At 37.1% G+C, this 20,562-nt stretch overlaps 1 protein-coding gene across 1 annotated transcript in view; it reads left to right on the top strand.

Moving 5' to 3' along the window:
- The window catches only part of PDE3B (phosphodiesterase 3B), a 174,163-nt gene that overhangs the window by 109,206 nt on the left and 44,395 nt on the right, over nt 1–20,562 (top strand). The window contains exons 3-5 of the mRNA XM_021685778.1: nt 1,014–1,064; nt 10,561–10,809; nt 13,711–13,850. Of these exons, the coding sequence (XP_021541453.1) occupies nt 1,014–1,064; nt 10,561–10,809; nt 13,711–13,850 (440 nt within the window). The remainder of the gene's footprint in view (nt 1–1,013; nt 1,065–10,560; nt 10,810–13,710; nt 13,851–20,562) is intronic.

Below are 20,562 nucleotides of genomic sequence, written 5' to 3'. Positions count from 1 at the left end.
TAAGATCTTTTGCAGATAGAAGACAGAAAACCAAGGATAAAAAACAACACAAATAGTTCACTATTTGGGTGAGCCTGGGTGGTTCAGTCCATAGACTCCTGATCTTGGGGTTGTGAGTTGAGCCCCCCGTTGGGGGTAGAATTTACTTGAAAAAAAAAATTGTTCAGTATATAGAAATCAGGTGATTATATTACAAATTAAGTTTAAATTAGAGACTAGGGTTCAAAGCTATGTAGAAAATTGAAATTATAATCAATTTATTTTGGCAAAAGGAGACCTATTTATTAAGTAAATTCAAGAGAAATTTAGGATTAATTATAGATAGCAGTTACAGATTGCCAAATTAAAGCTAATGTTTTCTCCTTGAGCATAATGACTATTGGAAGGAGACGTGGCCAGAAAGCTTGCTGGGGAGAAAAAGGACAGGAAAATACTAGTCTGGGACTAAGAAGTTATCATTGATAGCCTATAAAGGAGACAAACAGGAAAACCATCACTAATTATCTGCATATCAGAAGGGTTGAGTGTTGCTTTTTATAATCCATTACTTTATACTTAATCTAACCCCAAGGACAAGCTTTTTACTACTTTTGAGAGAACTGCCTTATTAGTAAGGAAATAGCACCACCCATGGACACTGGTTTAGAATGATGAGTGATGATCCTTTGAAGATGGTGGGGGGGAGGGAGAGTGTCTGATGATTTGTGATTTTTCTTGTATTTTTAGTAACTGGGTGTTATTTTGATTTGTATTTTCCTTTTTGTGGTAATGGATATTTTGAAAGTTAATATATCTTATTATAGTGACTTTATTCTGACAATTTTCTTGATTTCCCAATCACAGGGTCTATAATTTATGGAATATTCTTTCTATAGATAATTTTATTCTCACATCCCCAATTGTTCTCCCAAACTGTAAGCTATCTTAGGTATCTGTAATTGAAGATGTTCCATTTTGTCTTTACATGTATTTGTTTACTTCTGGTTTGTAACTAAATGTATTTTTTTTTCCAGATGATTCTTTGGGACTGGGACTTAAAGCAATGGTATAAACCTCATTATCAGGTAAATATAGTAAATATCACTAATAATGCCGATAATGAAACTTTTTTTAAAATTGAAGTATAGTTGACACATAATGTTAGTCTCAGTATACTGTAATGAAACTTTTGACATTTTGTTATTTTTTATTTTTATTTTTTTATATATATTTTTTATTTTTTAAGATTTTATTTATTTATTTGAGAGAAAAAGAACATGATGGGGGTGGAAGGGCAGAGGGAGAGGGAGAAGCAGACTTCCTGCTGAGCAGGGAGCTGATGCGGGGCTCAATCCCAGGACCCTGGGATCATGACCTGAGCCGAAGGCAGATGCTTAACGATTGAGCCACCCAGGCGCCCCCCACAAAAGGAATTTTTATATGTTAAAGTAGACTTACAGGATCCTGGTGGGGGTGGGGGAAGGGGGTCAGCTAGGATTGCCTTTTGCCCTTAGCAAAGTATTAGTCAGTTGAGTCTCTGGAGGAATGTCACTTTGCCTGTTTCAAGGACTTGTCAGTGGGCTGTAGGTAGTAAGGAAATTTAATAATTTTTCCTCTGCCTTTGTTTTCCACATCACTGACTTCCAGCAATTAATTTGGCTTATTTATGAACTTTATATATATAAATGGAATCATATATACTTTTAAGCTTTTTTGATCACTTAAGTAATACATATTTATGTCAGAAGAATTGAAAATAGAAGTATAAGAGGAAAAAGAAAAATCACTCCTAAATATCAAGCAATAACTATGTTAATTATGTTAACTTTTGATGTATATCTTTACAGATCTTTTCCCATTTTCCCATTGTATTGAAATGTGTGTTTGTGTATTCTATTCTAAAAAAAAATTATAATAATTATAAATTATATGTAAGTATATAACATAAATATTAACAAAATAGATAAAATATATAAATATAATTATTTGTAATATAAAATATATTTATTATAATTAGGTTATAATATGCTGGTTTGAAACCTGATGGTTTTCACTAATAGATAAACATTAATAAATATCAAATCTCTGTCCTTTATATTTACAGAAACATTACACCCGTTAATTAGATTTATGTAGTTGTCTCTATCCCAATTTTTGAAAAATGAATATTCCTTTCAGTGGGTTTTGTTTTTAAGGTGTGAATGGGAGAGCCACAACAGCCCATAAGAACAAAATATTCTCTGGGTTTTGGTGAATAAAAAACATAACTATTGCAGTCAGGTAAAATCAAGAAGCCCACTTCTGACCCAAAAAAGCCTGGTTCTTTGACCTACACAAGGACTTTCTCATCAGTCATACTCACCAAGATCCTCAGTTTCCAATTAAAAGAGTATTTAAATTATTAGTAAAATCTAAAAATAAATAAGCAGTAATGGTTAAGAGCATAGACTGGTAGTCAGACAGACTGATATGTGATATCAGGCACCTTTCTCCCTTTTTAGCTCACCTAACCTCCCTCTTTTCATTCACCTCTTTTTCTTTCTTTCTTTCTTTTTTTTTAAGATTTATTTATTTGAGCGAGAGACAGTGAGAAAGTGCATGCACGTGGGCGCAGGGGCGGGGGCTGGAGGTGCAAAGGGAGATGGAGAAACTCAAGCAGACTCACCACTGAGCACAGAGCCTGCCACGGGGCTTGATATTTAAAAAATATGTATATATATAATATGTATATGTACCACTGGATTTTATTTTTTGTTTTGGAATTTTGAATCCATGTTTATGAGAAAATTGGCCTATAATTCTTGTTTTTCATAATGTTCTTGGCATGTTTTTGGTATAAATAGCTTATAGTGGCCTCATAAAATAAAGTGGGATATTCACTCTCTTTCTATTATCTAGAAACATTTGGTAAGATTGGTATTCTTTCTTTAATGTTTGAAAGAATGCTGTGGTGAAGCCATCTCAGTTTGGAGCTTTTTTTTTTTTTTAAGATTTTATTTATTTATTTGACAGAGACATAGCGAGAGAGGGAACACAAGCAGGGGGAGTGGGAGAGGGAGAAGCAGGCTTCCCGCGGAGCAGGGAGCCTGATGTGGGGCTTGATCCCAGGACCCTGGGATCATGACCTGATCCGAAGGCAGATGCTTAACGACTGAGCCACCCAGGCACCCCAGTTTGGAGCTTTTTTTATGAACAAATGTTAAATTATGGATTCAGTTTCTTCAGTAGTTTTAGGCCTATTCCGGTTTTCTGTCTCTTCTTATTACAGTTTGGTTAGTGGTGCTTTCTAGGAACTCCTTTTTTTGTTGTTCTCTCCAGCTGAGACTGCTGAAAGCTCTATTTTACTTTCAAAATAGAGATCTGTTTGACAATTTTTGCTTGCTTTCTCCATCTCAGCCAATCTGTTTGCAGATTGGCAAATGCCTTTAGGGGCAAGCAGCTCTGAAGTCAAGCTTGCTGCTTTTTCTTCTCTCTGAGATCTTGCTTAGCCTCTAAAGCCCTGCCTGTCTTGATAACCCTGATGTTTTGGTCTTCCAGCCTCCTGTGACTACAGAAAGCTCCGCTGTTTCCTAGGCTCTTAACTGCTCTGTGTCGTATCCTCTCTGCCCCGGCCAGTTATGAGTCCGCAGCAGAGTCCTTGAGGGAAAAAGTAGCACAGTATGGTGGATTCATTTTAATTTATTAACTCTGAGTTCTTGTTCTTTCAAGGCCCAGCTGCTTGACTGTTCTCTGATGCCTTGAAATGGCTGCTATTTTTATTTATTTCAGCTTTTCTAGACTAGTTATTCTAGGCAGAAGAGTTGGTTTGATACAACCTCCTTGCTGAAAAATAAGGCAAACCTCTTAAGTCACTCTGAACCTATTTTGTCATCTATACATTGGGAATAATACCAATTTCCTCAGAGGGCTGATTATGATAACAACAACAGCAATAAGTGCCTGGTGGGATAGTAGCACTCAGTAAAAATGTGAGCTTATATTATGTTAATATATAATAATGAATTCTCAGTATCTCTGAAATTATAGTGTAAGACAGGATTTAGCACAGTTTTTTCTATAAAGGGCCAGATAGTAAATATTTTAGTATTTGCAGGTGATACACAGCCACCTCCCTCCTCCTCCTCTTCAGTCATCCTTTAAAATGTGGAATCTATTCTTAACTCTCTGGGCAGAAACAAGATTTGCCACATATAAGCCAATGGGAAATAGGAATTTAAGTTCAGATTTAAAAATTTGTCACTCTTGCTTACTACACTCCCCTCACCCAGAATAAAAGTTGAAGTCCTTATCATGTACCTAAGTGACCTTACACAATATGGTCCCTCACTTTATTCCCATTTACTTCTCTGACCTCGTGTTGTACTAATTTCTCCTTCATTTACTTTGCTCCAGTTACTTGGGCCTCCTTATTCCTCAAACAAGCTAGGCAGGCTGGGCCTCTGGGTCTTCACACTTGCTGGTCTCCCTGCGTGGAATGCTCTTTTCCCGTATCTCTGTCAGTTCTTAATGTAAAAATTGTCTTTTCACCTTCTCTAACATTTCAGTGCCCTCCATTACTTCCCTTTCTCTTTCCTTGCTTTACTTTTCCTCTTTAACCTGCTCAAAATCTGTGATTCTCCCTTGCTCATATCCGTTAGCCTGGAATCTTATGTTCTCAAAAATTTGGTCCCCACATGCCTCTCCAACCTTATTTTCCAGTGTGCTTAAAAAAAAAAAAAAAAGAAGCCTGTACTTTAATAATTTTATGTTCCCTGTACTTTGCTTTTACTGCTTTTGTACCTTTATGTGCATTCTTTCTTGATGAGCTCCCCCAAATACATTTTTAGTTTTATTGTAAAAGAATTATTTCTCCCTAATCTTTAGAAATAAAATCCTACCAAATTAATATCTCAGCTCAAATGCTACCCCTTCCATAAAGTTTCTGTTAACCATTCAGATTAAAGTTTATGTATCTTCTTTGAACTCTGATGCCACTTTATCTGTATTTTTATTTCATCACTCTCCATAATATTAATAATAGTACTACTTAACTGTACTTTACCTCTATGTACCATACATTGCACTATATGCTCTGCATGTATCATCAGCTTTAATTCTCCCTGCTCCTCTCCACTAAGTATAACTATAAACTCTGGAAGTAACAAGAGGCAACCAAAGGAGAATTCTGAAAAATGGAAAGAGGAGGGTGGACTGGTTAGGGACCCCAGTAATGGAGAAAAACTATAGTGATGGGGTTTCTTTTTTTTTTTTTAAAGATTTTATTTATTTATTCATGAGAGACAGAGAGAGAGACAGAGGCAGAGGGAGAAGCAGGCTCCCCATGGAGCAGGGAGCCCGATGCGGGACTCGATCCCAGGACCCTGGGATCATGACCTGAGCCGAAGGCAGACGCTTAACCGACTGAGCCACCCAGGTGTCCCGTGATGGGGTTTCTTATAACCCCTGCCTAACAGCAAAAGGTGATTCAGGTGGGCTCATTCCTTCCCCAAGATGAAATGAGAGTCCTGCCAATAACACCAAGTGAGTCTAGTTGCTTTAGCAAGGGAAAACTGATCAGGAACTCCACTGACAATAAGAGGTCAAGGGAGGGATTCTCATTCCCTACTGAGCAGGAGACTCCCTTTACCCAGTGAGAGACTGGGTGGCCAGGGGGCCTGGCAGAGGGGATACGGCCACAACATGTGTCTAGTCCAGAAGGTGCTCTTTGTCCCTGTGGTCTGGAGACTCTCTTGCCCCACCGAGAGGTACCAGGTGGCTCAATGTGATGAAATTCCTCCCTCTTCCTCCCATCTCCTCACCCACAGAGGTAGTGGCAAGGACCAGTGGGAACCCTAGTGGCACCAGAAAACAATCAGACAGACTAAAATACCACTGTGAATGCCCTGAAAACTAAATTGTCATTAGAACCACAGCCTGAAAAAGTAGACCAGGACCTGCTGCTAAATCTAAACAAAGAGACCACCTCCCAATACAAAAGATTTAAATAGGACCCAGAGTCTTATAGGATAATAGCCAAAATGTTGATGATAAAATAAAGAAATCACTTTTCATACCAAGAACCAGGAAAATCGCAACTTGAATGAGAAAAAAACAATCAATGCTTAACACCAAGATGAATCAAATTTGGAATTACCTGATAAGAAATTTTTTCTTAAGATTTTATTGCTTTTTTTGAGAGAGCAAGAGAGAGAGAGAGCAGGAACAGGGGGAGGAGCAGAGGGAGAGGGAGAAGCAGGCTCCCCACTGAGCAGGGAGCCTGTTGTGGGGCTCTGAGATCATGACCTGAGCCGAAATCAAGAGTTGGGTGTTTAACCAACTGAGCCATCCAGGTACCCCCGACGAGAAATTTTAAAGCAGTATTCTAACAAGCAATTACAAATAAACAAAATAGAAAATCTCAACAATAACAAAAATACAGGCACACCCCTTTTACTGCACCTCACAGATACTGTGGTAGGTTTTGTTTTGTTTTGTTTTACAAATTGAAGGTTTGTAGCAGTCCTGCATCAAGCAAGTCTATTTTTACTGTTTCAGCAACAGCATTTGCTCACTTCATGTTTCTCGAACACGTTTTGGTAATTGTTAAAATATTTCAAACTTTTTCATTATTATACTTGTTATGGTGATCTGTGGTCAGTGATCTTTGATGTTACTGTTGTAATTGTTCTGGGGTGCCATGAATCATGCTCATATAAGATGGTGAACTTAATAAATATCGTGTGTGTTCTGACTGCTCCACTGACCGGCAGTTCCCCCATCTCTCGCCCTTCTCCTTGGCCCCCTTATTTCCTGAGATGCAACAATATTGAACCTCAGTCAGCCAATAACCCTACAAGGCCCTCTTAGTGTTCAGGAGATAGTCACATATCTCTCACTTTAAATGAAAAGCTAGAAATGAGTAGGCTTCCAGAGGAAGGCATGTCGAAAGCTGAGATAGGTCAAAAGCTAGGCCTCTTGCATCAGACATCCAAGTTGTGAATGCAAAGGAAAAGTTCTTGAAGGAAATGTAAAAGTGCTACTTCAGTGAACACGTGAATGATAAGAGGATGAGACAACTTTATTGCTGATAGGGAGAAAGTTTTAGTGGTCTGCATAGAAGATCAAACCAGCCACAACATTCCCTTCAGCCAAAGCCTAATCCAGAGCACGGTCCTAACTCTCTTCAATTCTGTGAAGGCTGAGAGAGGTGAAGAAGCTGCAGAAGACAAGTCTGAAATTAGCAGAGGTTGGTTCGTGAGGTTTAAGGAAGGAAGCCATCTCCATAACATCAAAGTGCAAGTGAGTGCTGATGTAGAAGCTGCAGCAAGTTATCCAGAAGATCTAAGCTAAGATAATTAATGAAGATGGTTACACTAAACAACAGATTTTCAATGTAGGTGAAACAGCCTTCTATTGGAAGAAGATGGCACCCAGGACTTCCACGGCCAGATTGAAGTCAGTGCCTGCCTTCAAAGCTTCAAAGGATAGACTGATTCTCTCACTGGGGCTAATGCAGCTGGTGACTTGACATTGAAACCAGTGCTCATTTACTGTTCTGAAAATCCTAGGGTCCTTAAGAATTATGTTAAACATACTCTGTGCTCTGTAGTTGGAACAACAAAGCACATCTGTTTGCAACGGTTTACTGAACATTTTAAGCCCACTTTTGAGCCTCCTCAGAAAAAAAAAGATTCAAATATGATGCTCATTGACAATGCACCTGATCACCCAAGAGCTCTGATGGAGATGTACAACAAGATTAATATTTTCATGCCTGTTAACACAACATCCATTCTGTAGCCCTTGGAGCAAGGAGTAATTTTGACTTTCAAGTCTCATTATTTAATAAGTACATTTTATAAGGCTATACCTGCTATAGATAGTGAATGATTCCTGTGTCAGATCTGGGCAAAGAAATTGGAAAACCTTCTGAAGAGGTCAAAATACCAGCATTAACAGAAATTTGGAAGAAGTTGATTCCAACCTTCGTGGATGACTTTGAGGCGTTCAAGACTTAAGAAAGTAACTACACATGTGGTAGAAATAGCAAGAGAAATACAATTAGAAGTAGAGCCTGATGATGACTGAATTGTTGCAATCTTATGATAAAACTTGAACGTATGAGGAGTTGCTTCTTATGAATGAGCAAAGAAAAGTAGTTTTATGAGATAGAATCTACTCCTAGTGAAGATGCTGTGAAGATTGTTGAAATGACAGTAAAGGATTTAGAGTATGACATAAACTTGAAAAAGCAACAGGAGGTTTTGAGAGGATTGACTCCCAAGTTTGAAAGAAGGTCTACTGTGGGTAAAATGCTATCAAACAGCATCACGTGCGACAGAGAAACTTTGTGAAAGGAAGAGACAACTGAATGCCGCTAACTTCATTTATTTTAAGAAATTGCCACAGCCACCCCAACCTTTAGTAACCACCACCTTGATTTGATCAGTCTGCAGCCATCAATATCAAATTCAGGACCCTCCACTAGCAAAAAGATGACAACTCGCTGAAAACTCAGATGATGGTTAGCATTTTTTAGCAATAAACTATTTTTTTTTTTAGAGGCAGGGAGAGTGTAGAGGGGTGGGGCAGAGGGAGAGAGAGAGAATCCTAAGCAGGCTCCACACCTAGTATGGAGCCTGAGACAGGGCTTGATCTCACAACCCTGAGATCATGACCTGAGCCGAAATCAAGAGTCACATGCTTAACCAACTGAACCACCCAGGTGGCTAAATAAAAGTATTTTTAAATTAAGGTATGTACATTGTTTTTGTTTTGACATAATGTCATTGCACACGTAATAGACTACAGTATGTTGTAAACATAACTTTTATATGCACTAGGAAACCAGAAAATTTATTTGACCCACTTTATTGCGCTATTTGCTCTATTGCAGTGGTCTGGAATCAAACCTGCAACATCTCTGAGGTAGATCTGTAGAAGTTATAAAAAAGAAAGAAATGAAAACTATGGAACTGAAAAATGCAATAATGGAAATGAAAAATTTGCTGAATGGGCTTAGGAGAGTGGAGATGACAGAGGATAGAATTTATGAGATTGAGGATAGAGCAACAGAATTTACCTGATTTGAACAACAGAGAGGAAATAGATGGAAACAAGATGAAGAGCTTTAGGGATGTGTGGGACAATAACAAGAGATCCAAAATTCATATCCATGTCTGAGAAGGAGAGAGAGTGAGTTTAAAAGATTATTTGAAAAAATAATGGCTGAAAACTTCCCCAAATTTTGCAAAAGAAGTAATCCTACAAATTCGAAAAGATAGTGAATCCCAAATACGAAAAACCCCCAACAAATCTGCAAGCCATGTCATAAACATTTGAAAACTAAAGACCAAAGAAAAAACCTTGAAAGCAACTAGAGAGAAATGACACATGATCTGTATGGGAACACCGACTCAAATAACAGATTTCTCATTTGGATGTGGGGAAACAGATGCTATTATAATACAATTTGAGGAAGTATAGATTTAACCAACATACAGGAGGGCAGTTTTATAGTAATGATCAAATTGTAGCATGTTCATTTACTGTGGTTCAGCAATTCAATTTTATGGGAAGCTATTTGTCAGAAGTATGCTTAATTATCTATAGTGACATATATAAGGAAGTATTTATTTACAAAGATTAGAAATAGCTGGGCTATCCCCTAGTAGTAGGGAATGTTTTCAAATAAAAGCTAAGGCAAAATAATACTTCACAAGGAAAAAAAAAAATTCCCCAAAGAGCAAAGACATTATTTAGCTAATTATTGCTCTAACAGTAAGTTATTACTGTTCATAACATTTCTTAGTTCTGAAATGTGTTGAGGATAGTTAATAAACAGTTTTATGGTGAACTCATTAAATACATTTGATAATTATGAATTTTAGATACACTCAAATGTAAGTTTAAGGTAAAATAAAAGCAACAAAAGTAACATTTAATTCACTGTTGATTATCCATGCGCTCATTTCTATGGTAATTGAGTTGAACATCATATATATGTATTTTCAAGAAGTAAAAGTCATGCCTTATGTAGACATCAATGAAATATTTATTCTAAATTTAAAAAATATCTTTCCTATCCACTCTTTAAGGCCAAGTGTGATGTTACCCTTCCATGAAGTTGTTGGTGACCATTCAGTTCAAAGTTAATTACTATCTCCTTCAAACTCTGATACCTTTTTTCTGTGTTTTTATCTTCTTATTTTCCATAATATTGATGGTTATACTGTGACTTATTGCACTTTAAATATATTCCCTTATGTGTTTTACATGTATTCTCAGACTAAAGTGTCATGTCAGCCCCTAATGAGGGAGTTTTTATAATCTCCATTTTAGGGTAAAGAAACTAAAAGGTTCAGATGTTAAATAACTTGCTCAAAATCATACAATTAGGATTAAAGTGTAGATTTCAAATTCTGATGTCTTTGCAACAGAGCCTCGTCACTACACTCAACTTCCTCTTAAGTGTGTAAGGTTAACTGAAAGGACCACTGTGGATGTACATAGTATATGTATATCGACTTAATAGAATGTTTCTTAAATGTTAGAGTGTTTTCTTAACAAATCTATAATATTATTTTTTCTTTTCTTTTCTAGAATTCTGGAGGTGGAAGTGGAGTGGATCTTTCAGTGCTAAATGAGGCTCGCAATATGGTGTCAGATCTGCTGATCGATCCAACCCTTCCCCCACAAGTTATTTCCTCCCTGCGGAGTATCAGTAGCTTGATGGGTGCTTTCTCAGGTTCCTGTAGGCCAAAGCTTAATCCTCTCATGCCATTTCCTGGATTTTACCCCTGCTCAGAAATAGAGGACCCAACTGAGAAAGGAGATCGAAAACTTCACAAGGTCAAGATACCGTAATCAGCCAGCCCTACTTACCACGTTTAATATTTTCAAATTAAAACTGCTCCTTTATAGCTTAGATAAAATACAATTTCTTTTTTCAAGGATCAGCTTTTTTTATACAGTATATTGAGCTGTTTGGGACTTTGGAGGTGGTTATAAATCTCAAATAATTCTAAATGAGTATTCAGCTTTTATTCTAAGTAACTTTCCTATAATCAGCAGTTATAACTTCATTGGTTATAACTATTGATCATCGTTGTCACTGTTTTTAAGTAGAAAACACCACACAAATTTAATTCCAGGCCTGTATAACAAACCAGTGGTCCTATCATGTCATTAATCTGTTGTATGATTTAGAATCCAGGAATTGTTCTTATTGAACCACAAAGAATTGATTGTTACAATATTCATTTTATGAATTACATAGCATTATTTTATAAATTAATTTTCGCATTTTCTTGGTCTATGTTTTTCCCCCTTTACTCACTGGAGATTGCTATAGCCCAATAGATATTGATTTTTCCATCATTAAATATGGGATTAATTTTTTTTAAATATCAATGCTTCAAAATAGGATTTTCTTTAAGAAATAATAAATACTATTCTAAATAGGTCTATATTAGTGCTTGTTCAGAGGGCAATTAAAATTGCTTTATTTGACTAATCAATATCTTTATCAATAGCTAAAATCATAAACTTTAGAAATAAAAACATTTTAGAGATTATTCTAGATTAATTTATTCTGCAGGTAAAGAAACTAATCAAGAGGGCGCCTGGGTGGCTCAGTTGGTTGAGCGACTGCCTTCGGCTCGGGTCATGATCCTGGAGTCCCGGGATCGAGTCCCGCATCGGGCTCCCTGCTCGGCGGGGAGTCTGCTTCTCCCTCTGACCCTCCCCCCTCTCATGTGCTTTCTCTCATTCTCCCTCTCTCAAATAAATAAATAAAATCTTAAAAAAAAAAAAAAAAAAAAAGAAACTAATCAAGAGAAGATAAAATTCAAATCAGTTAATTTTGTTCATTGTAATGTATATAGAGCTTAGAAAAAGTTAAATACAGTTTTGAAAGGATTTTGATCAGTTAATTTCATTGTGTTAGTTCTCAGCATTAGGATGTAGAAATGTTGAGAAATTAAGCCCATTTAGGGCTAAAGTTTGATAATTACTGATCATAAATCTAGATGATAGGTGATTATGTGATGCTTCCATTTTTAAGAAATATATACAGTAGCACTTGCCTTAGTCAAAATCCAATTAACAATGTTACTTAGTTATATGGCATTCTTTTTAGCACTCTGCCTATGAGAAATAGGTTAATCACAAGCATCAAAAAGTGACAGTAATAAACTCATCAATAAAATAACTCTAATATATTCTTGAGTTAGTTTTCACTTGCTATGTTGCTCTTCCTTTGTATTTTCCATTGATATTTGATGTTTTGAATAGTAGTTTTTTTCTTTTTTCAATTGAAGTATACTTGACACAACAGAAGGGCAATTTTTAAAAATAATAATTCTTAGAAATCTTAATCAGAAAAATATTACTGATACCAATATTATGTTTGTTACTATGTTTACTGTGTAAAAAAAAGTGTACTGGTACATTTTAGAAACATTTTAAACAATATTAATTAAACAGGATGCCTAAGTGCCTCATTTCCTGAACATTCTAGTTAATCAGGCTTATTTTTGGTACTGGAATCTACTGATAGGAGTAAGTCCTATAAGAACCAGGAAGTAACCCTTATTTCTTTTCTTTGTGTTCTTTAACTTCTTTCTTGAATTTCACAACCAATTTGTCTCTGCTTTTGGGAAAGAATAGAAAAAGCCTGATACTACTCCAGAAAAGAACAATAGCCATTTATGAAAAAATAATTAGTAAGGAAAAGGGAGTTGTAAGAGATAATTTAATGTAAATGTCTTATGTATGTGTTAAGAACTAAGAGAGACTCTATGGACCTAAATTATAGCCAGAAAGGATTATGTTCCACAAAGAACGGTTTCATTGTGAGTCTAACTATGAACCTTTACAAAATTGACAAGCGGGGCGCCTGGGTGGCTCAGTCGGTTAAGCGTCTGCCTTGGGCTCAGGTCATGATCCCAGGGTCCTGGGATAGAGCCCCACATCGGGCTCCCTGCTCAGTGGGGGGCCTGCTTCTCCCTCTCCCTCTGCCTGCTGCTCCCCCTGCTTGTGCTCTCTCTCTCTCTAATAAATAAATAAAATCTTGAAAAAAAAAAACCGACATGCTTGGGAAACTTAAACATAGGAGATGCTTATCTCTGAGATGGTTTCAGTATTTGCTAATGGGGGAAATTCAGAAGAAGCAAAGAGAGTTTTATGTAAATCTCAGTAAAACACCTATTCAGTGGTTAAAAAAAAAGAATACTTTGGTTAATTGGCTGTTTGGATCAGTTTAGAATATTTTCAAAAATTAAGGTAAAATATTAATGCTATGGTGTTCTGAGTTTAATTGTTAATTGAAAAGATGTACATTAGCCTTATACTGAAAATAAAAAAGGTTTAGGATATAGGGCTTATAGTCCCTGATCCTAAGCTTGACCTCTGCAATTATTTTTCAGGGTAAATCTTTCATATTTGCTTTTGAGATTGTCAAGTGTTTATTTCTCATGCAGTGAGGGAGTGGAGTGTATAAAAGAATAAAGATCTTGTTAAATTGTAGGGAGTTCAGAAATCATTTTTTAGTGGGAGGAACACTAAATAGAACAACAATATAGAATGTAGAATTTGGAGTAAATTTGACGTATTTTCAGAGTAAAGTGTTCTATTTCTCCTGTACATGTTAAAAATAGACTTTGTATTGATATTTTCACACGTCATCTTTACTAGTACATATACAGCGTATCTAAGGGTGACAGTTTTAACCATTGTTACATTTTTCAACAGGGACTGAACAGTAGGAGTAGTTTACCAACTCCACAGCTGAGGAGGAGTTCCGCAACCTCAGGTCTGCCTCCCGTTGAACAGTCTTCAAGGTGGGAACGCAATAATGGCAAGAGGCCACACCAAGACTTTGGCATTTCAAGGTAAAATCCCCAGTCTTTTAAAGAAACTTGAGTCCAATGCATCCATTTTGTCTCTGTTGAATGAAGTTTGAAATAACTAAAAGCAGAAAGGAACAGTTGAAGTATTTTAGATATAGGTCAGCACGGGTAGTAATAAGGCATGGTAGAGAAACTGATTCTTAAAAAGGAGGCTAACGTGTCTTCTCCAAAAAGTGCAGTACGTTGGGTACAAAGCACGCTGAGGCCTTAAGAAGAAATCAGGAAGGCAGTGTAAGGAATCTGGGGTCAGTTTAGGACAGGGCAGTGAGAAAGCTTTAAGATTAGTATTAGTCGCCATTATGGGGACAATCACAGCCATCCAGTGCACAGTGTCAAAAGACAGGTCAGCAGAGTGACTGACTTGTTAGGGGAAGAGCACATTCCCAGGGCTCATCTCAGATGTTAGATACAAGGTAGCAAAACTCTTCCAAAACCTGTTCGTGCTGGAGGACTAAGACTGCTCATATATTCTGTACTCACTTGAAGAGTGACTTGGAACTGACCAGTGCTAATCCTACACATGAAAGGCATCAGTAACTCCAGCTAAATGAAGCTGGGAAAATGCAGGGGCTGAAATTTTCTGACTGTAAATATACCCATTTACCCTTATAACAAAGGATTCACTACTTTGTTTTTCAGTAGACAGAAACATAGTGATCTCCGGTGTGAGTTAGGAACTTCTCTTTGGTCACTCATCTGACTATGTTAACAGAGTTAGAATTAGTGTAATCTTTCTGTTAAACCACTGTTGTTACTGGGCATGTGTTGTACTTTGTTTAGCCGGAACTGTATAGTTACACATTTGAAACAGCAGATGGCAGGATTGGATCATACGGATTTGTCTGTTAAAAGTTGCATTAACGTTTATATAGGAAATATGATCAAATAATGTTCCAGATTTTGTGTGATTTTTAAATTTGACTCTTTTATAATCTATTCAAGTAGATGAACTCCTTTTTTATAAAAGAAAAATAGAGTGAAATGATAAATAAAACAGGAAGGGATTGATGTATAAAAAGTATAATCCTGGAGAATGCAAAGCTTGCCTGGAGCCTAAACATGACAGTATTGGTTTTTGGGGGGTTTTTTGGGTTTTTTTGTTTTGTTTTTTAATGGAAGCAGGATATGGGGAAGTCAGTGATGATAGGAACTGAAAATATGACATATTTCTTAACCATGGGAAACATCATCTTGAGAAAACTGTTTGGTTTAAAAAAGAATGATGAAAATGATTGCTTTTTAATCTTTCAAAATCACACTGATGTAAAAGCAGTACATTTGCAGTTAAAGAAACACTTGATACAGTGAGTTAAGTTCAGTTTTATCCTGCAGACTTAAGATGATTGATGTTAAAATAGAACCATGGTCCCAAAGAAAATTAATTCTGAGAAATGTTCATATAAAAGTAAATGTTCACAGATTCAATATGTAGTTACTTATCTCTCATTAAAACAAAGCCATATGCCTCATAAAAGATTTAGAAATTTGGAGAATAAAGTAACTTATGGTATCATGCAACATCTACTTGAAAGAGGTCAGGCTAGTAGTAACTTTTCTAGTGTGCAGAAGCTGTAGCGTTTCAGTAATAAATTTCTAAGTGTACTTTGAACGTAGCGTATGAAGCATTTGCAACCACTATTCCTTTCAGAATTCAAGTCTCTAGATCAGTGCCATCCAATAGAAATTTTTGTGATGAAGGGAGTATTTTTATCTACACTGTCAAGTATGATAGTCCCTAGCTACATGGGGCTATCGATTACTTGAAAGGTGTCTGGTATGTTTAAGGAACCAATTTTAAATTTGATTTAATTAATTTAACTAAAATACAAAGGGCCATATACGACCGTCATACAGACCTGTATGGCAACCATATTAGACAGCATAGCTATGGATCTTTCATGTATGTTAATGTTTTGTTCAGGAACCTTTAGGCTTTAGTAGCTTTTTTTTTTTTTTTTTTTAAGATTTTATTTATTCATTTGAGAGAGAGAATGGGAGAGAGAGCACGAGAGGGGGGAGGGTCAGAGGGAGAAGCAGACTCCCTGCTGAGCAGGGAGCCCGATGCGGGACTCGATCCTGGGACTCCAGGATCATGACCTGAGCCGAAGGCAGTCGCTTAACCAACTGAGCCACCCAGGCGCCCTAGGCTTTAGTAGCTTTAACTGAAGAGACCTGTGAATCTGGAATCATTAGGGCATTCTTCTTGACTTTATTAGAGTACCCCAAAACTGAGATCACATGGCCTACATTTTTGAGTCTTGATTTGAAGGCAGCCTTGGATTCTGATTATAGCTTCTCTGACTGTGATTTTAAATGACCCTGACTGTGCTTTCAACATGGTTCCAGTATTGAACCTCTCATTCTCTGAAGCTCTGACCGAAACCAAATTTCTCATCCCTCCAGGTGCTTTTTCATGTTAGTGTTTTTCTGCCCTTATTTCCTGACATAATGCTGCTACCCTCTAGTTTCGTGGTTACTTTAAAAAAATGGATTTAACTAGAAAACTTGGTGTTATCTTTGCATCCTGTCACCTTATCCTGTAGATACCAGTTGTCAGGCCTGTGTCTGCATCTCGTTTCCTCTCTGCTCCCTCTTCTCCTTTATCACTTTGCCTACACTGTTTCATGCTTTCTTTACTCCTTACCTGAGCTATTATCCTCTTAATTGGCCTTTCCATTTCTAATATCCTTCACTGCCTGATCCATCTCCTACCCTTCCACCACAAATCTTCCTTAAACAAAACCTTGATTATTCAGTTTTTCTAGTCATTATATTTTGGACCCTTTACCAATGCCTATAGAATAGTGCCGAAATCCTTAGCCTGGGATTTGAAACCCTGTTATTCCCTCATGACAAAGCTGCACCCTTACTTGGAATATTTAAACAAACTAAAAGACATGAGCAGTCTTGCAAAGAATGAGAACAGAAAAATGACTTGGAAAGCTCTCTAAGTGAAAACAATATGTGACTTGCACTAAACTCTTCCTTGAACTTTTTCTGATAATTTTGTTTTTAGTTTAACTCTTTGAAAATTAAGCTGAATTATAGTTTCCAGCTCACCTTGTTTGAGTAAAGAGTAATATAGGATTTAATTTTGCTTTTCTTCATGCTTTGTCTGGAGAAAAAAGTGAAGTATTATAAACCCTATGATAGCTGTGATAAAAGGAATCTAAAGGAAGAAAACCAGAAGGAAGAACAGCCACTGTATTATCTACCCTGAAGAGTTTATCACTTTTCATCTCTTACAGGAACTTGGAATTTTAATTAAGAGGGCCATTACTTTACAACACCAAAATACATCAGTCTTTCTCTATTTATTTGAAACTCCAGTCAAGAGTAACTCTTTGCTGTTCCCTCCGTTTGTCCGCTTCTATGCCCCCCCGGTAGTTGTTCTCTCTCCCTGGAACAGGTCTCACTTTAAGAATAACACCCTGATCTCCTCCTCCCTTAATTTCCAAGGAGAAGTAATCTGTTTCACCTTGGAATCTCCTTAACACCTTTTCTTTGCCTCTTTTATGGCACTTTCACTTTCTACCGTGGGTTAGTCATTACTGCTCTTCTGAGGCCTGCTTGATTGCTGTGATGAGTTTGATTGCATTAAAATGGATCTTTGAAGATAAACAGCTGCTCAACAAATGTCCTGCAGGAGTATAGTGTCCGTATTGGATTACGACAGCGGATGCTGCCTTCTGCTGAAGTTTCAGCTGAAGGTTCTCTGGTCAGGAAGTTCCAGGAGATGTGGAATAATGCTTTTTTGGGTTAGCTGACAATTGGATTACCCATCTCTGAGTTCTAGGATTAGTAGCTATGGTTAAAAAATGGCTAAACTTGTATCCTTGGACTGACTGCTAGAACCCATCCCTCCCTGTGGACAAACAGAACACATTTTAGAGCTCACAGCTCACTTTTCTTTGAACAGACTTTCCCTGGGGAAAAATAGGCAAATCGTTTTCCAAAACTCCCTGGGCTATCAACTATAGTTACTCCTACACTAAAGAGACTTGCCTTTAACCTATTCCCCAATTCATCCTTCATCTCCATAACTGCTCTGTAATTCAATCTAATAATTTGTTAGGAACTATGTTCCCTAAATAATGTACTAGGAACCAGCTTCTCTATTCTGTGTCTCATAACTTATTAGAGATTTATACCAATGCCTGGATGCTATTTGAACTGCAGAGGTTTAAGAGGGCTAATGGTGTCATCTCACTCAGTTTCTCAAGAGAATAGCTCTGTGAATCTGGACATCATACAGCCAACAAGTTTATGCAGCTTCTCACACACCCACACAAGATGATACAAACCTTATCAAGGTAATTTGCATTGGTTATCTAAAAATCAACTCTTAACATATGGCTTAACTCTGTGACCATAACTTTTGACAATCTCTTGTAATGATTCCCAAATCTGACTTCAGTCATCCTCCTACCATCTATTAATAAACCTTGAGACTCCTATCCTTCTTGTCCTCTGCTTTCTTCAGTATTTTATGTAATCTCATTGGAGTGTACATTTATCTGGTTGTAGGCCAGAAATTAATGAGACGATTCTAGAACTCAGCTGAAAACCTGTAATTTGACCTGTACCTCTCAATTCTAAACGGCTAACTGAATGTATAGTATACTTCAAGTATTAGAAGACTCTGGATCGGGCGCCTGGGTGGCTCAGTTGGTTGGGCGACTGCCTTCGGCTCAGGTCATGATCCTGGAGTCCCGGGATCGAGTCCCACATCGGGCTCCCTGCTCGGCGGGAAGTCTGCTTCTCCCTCTGACCCTCCGCCCTCTCATGCTCTCTCTATCTCATTCTCTCTCTCAAATAAATAAATAAAATCTTAAAAAAAAAAAACAAGAAGACGACTCTGGATCAAGGTAGGAAACTGTGGAGCAGTGCAGTGGGTTTGTTTTGAAAAGGAGAAAGTCTTATCTTTGTTTTGAATATTAATCAGGGAGTAAACTTTGGTAGAGTACACAGATTTTTCTGTTTGAATATAGCACTGAGTGGTATTCTTATGTGCTTCCCTAGTCTCCCCCACTTGTGAGCAAGGAGTACTAAATACAAAGAACAATTGAGCACAAGCAGGGACATGAGTTTATTGGGGGGTATTATTTGCATTGCCTCTTTTTGTCACATCATCAAATTATCATTACTACTGGCTTGAGAATAAAATATGATAGACTCTAAAAGTTAGATGTTAAAAGTTTTTACCTCTAGGAGAGAAGGTGGGGGGGGGATGGGGTAACTGGGGGATGGGCATTAAGGAGGGCACATGATCTGATGAGCACTGGGTGTTTTATGCAACTGATGAGTCAATAAATTCTACCCCAACACTAAAAAAAAAAAAAAAAAAAAAAAAGCCTTACATCTAAATCTCTAATTTTACAGATGGAGAAACACACAAAGCTAGAATCAGAATTGTTTTGTGGAAGGTGTGGGCAAGACCTTCTAAAAATAGGTAGAAAATAAATGCATTCTCCTTTTAGAGTCAAAGAAATTAGAGGTTGAATTTTAGCTCTGCCACTGTGAATTTTAGCTGTGTGAATGGGGGGACGTTACTTAGCCTCTTGATGTCTCCATTTCCTTATCTGTTAAATAGGAGATTAAAAAAGATAAACATATGTAAACTACCTAAAACAATGAATGGTACATAATAGATACTTAAAATAGTGCTGTTGTTATAATTTTTGTTAATGTCAATAAGGAAGTTTTAATGGTCGCTAACTGGTTTTACGTGCCTTCTCTTTTTGTAATACAGAATTTTTTTCTCCCATGGGGATATAGAACAAACTAGATTTCTAGAAAAAGATCCAAGGAGAGCCTCAAAGCAAGAGTTAGTGAAAGAAAAAGAGTCCATTCGCCCAAAACTGGGGAGCAAAAATGATCTGTTCTCTAGGAAGCTGAGACTAGGAACCTAAAGAGATCATTCACTTATTCCACAATATCTGTTGAACACCTGTATCAGGCACTGAGCTAGATCCACTGGGAATGTAGAGAGATGTGTTAGAGCCCGCAAAGAAAATCACAAAATAATGAGGGAAAAGAATCTGTAAGCAGTGAAATTATAATACACTATGGATAAATGTAATAGGACATGAAGAAAAACCTTTTAGGTCATAGAAAAAATAGGCCTTCCTTGAGTAACGGGGTATGGAAGTACAGAAAAGATGAAGCAGTTGGAGAAGAGCTTATTGAGAACTTAGCCTACACTAAAAAATACTGAGTGAAAAATAGAGAATCTAGATTTGTCCTTGAGCCTGTGGTGAAGTGCCCGCATGAGGAGTTGACAGAAGAAAACAGGCTAGTGAATATTGAAGAAAATGTAAAATTTATGGTGTACTTCATACATGCTTGGCACTGGAAAGCTTTCAGATATATAATCTTAAATTGCATTTTACATATCACATTGCTGTAGTGTGTGATTGCCTACCTATGTTTAATTTCTTCATAAGAGCTCTAAAACCTACAGTAAATATTTCAGTTATAGGAAATGACTGAGTTAATGGGTAATCAATAGCTGTGAAGAGAGGAAGCAGGAAATCATGAAAACTGTATTATTAGGCCAGTGATTTTCAGTGAGGTCCCTGAACCCAGCAATGTCAGCATCACCTAAGAACGTACTAGAAATGCAGATTACTGGCCCTGCCCCAGACCTACTGAACCAGAAATCCTGGGGGTAGAACTAGCCATCTGTGTTCTA

The sequence above is a fragment of the Neomonachus schauinslandi genome, chromosome 11, assembly GCF_002201575.2.
Source record: "Neomonachus schauinslandi chromosome 11, ASM220157v2, whole genome shotgun sequence".
NCBI classification, from domain to species: Eukaryota; Metazoa; Chordata; class Mammalia; order Carnivora; family Phocidae; genus Neomonachus; species Neomonachus schauinslandi.
This window is presented reverse-complemented; position numbering and strand designations above follow the sequence as displayed.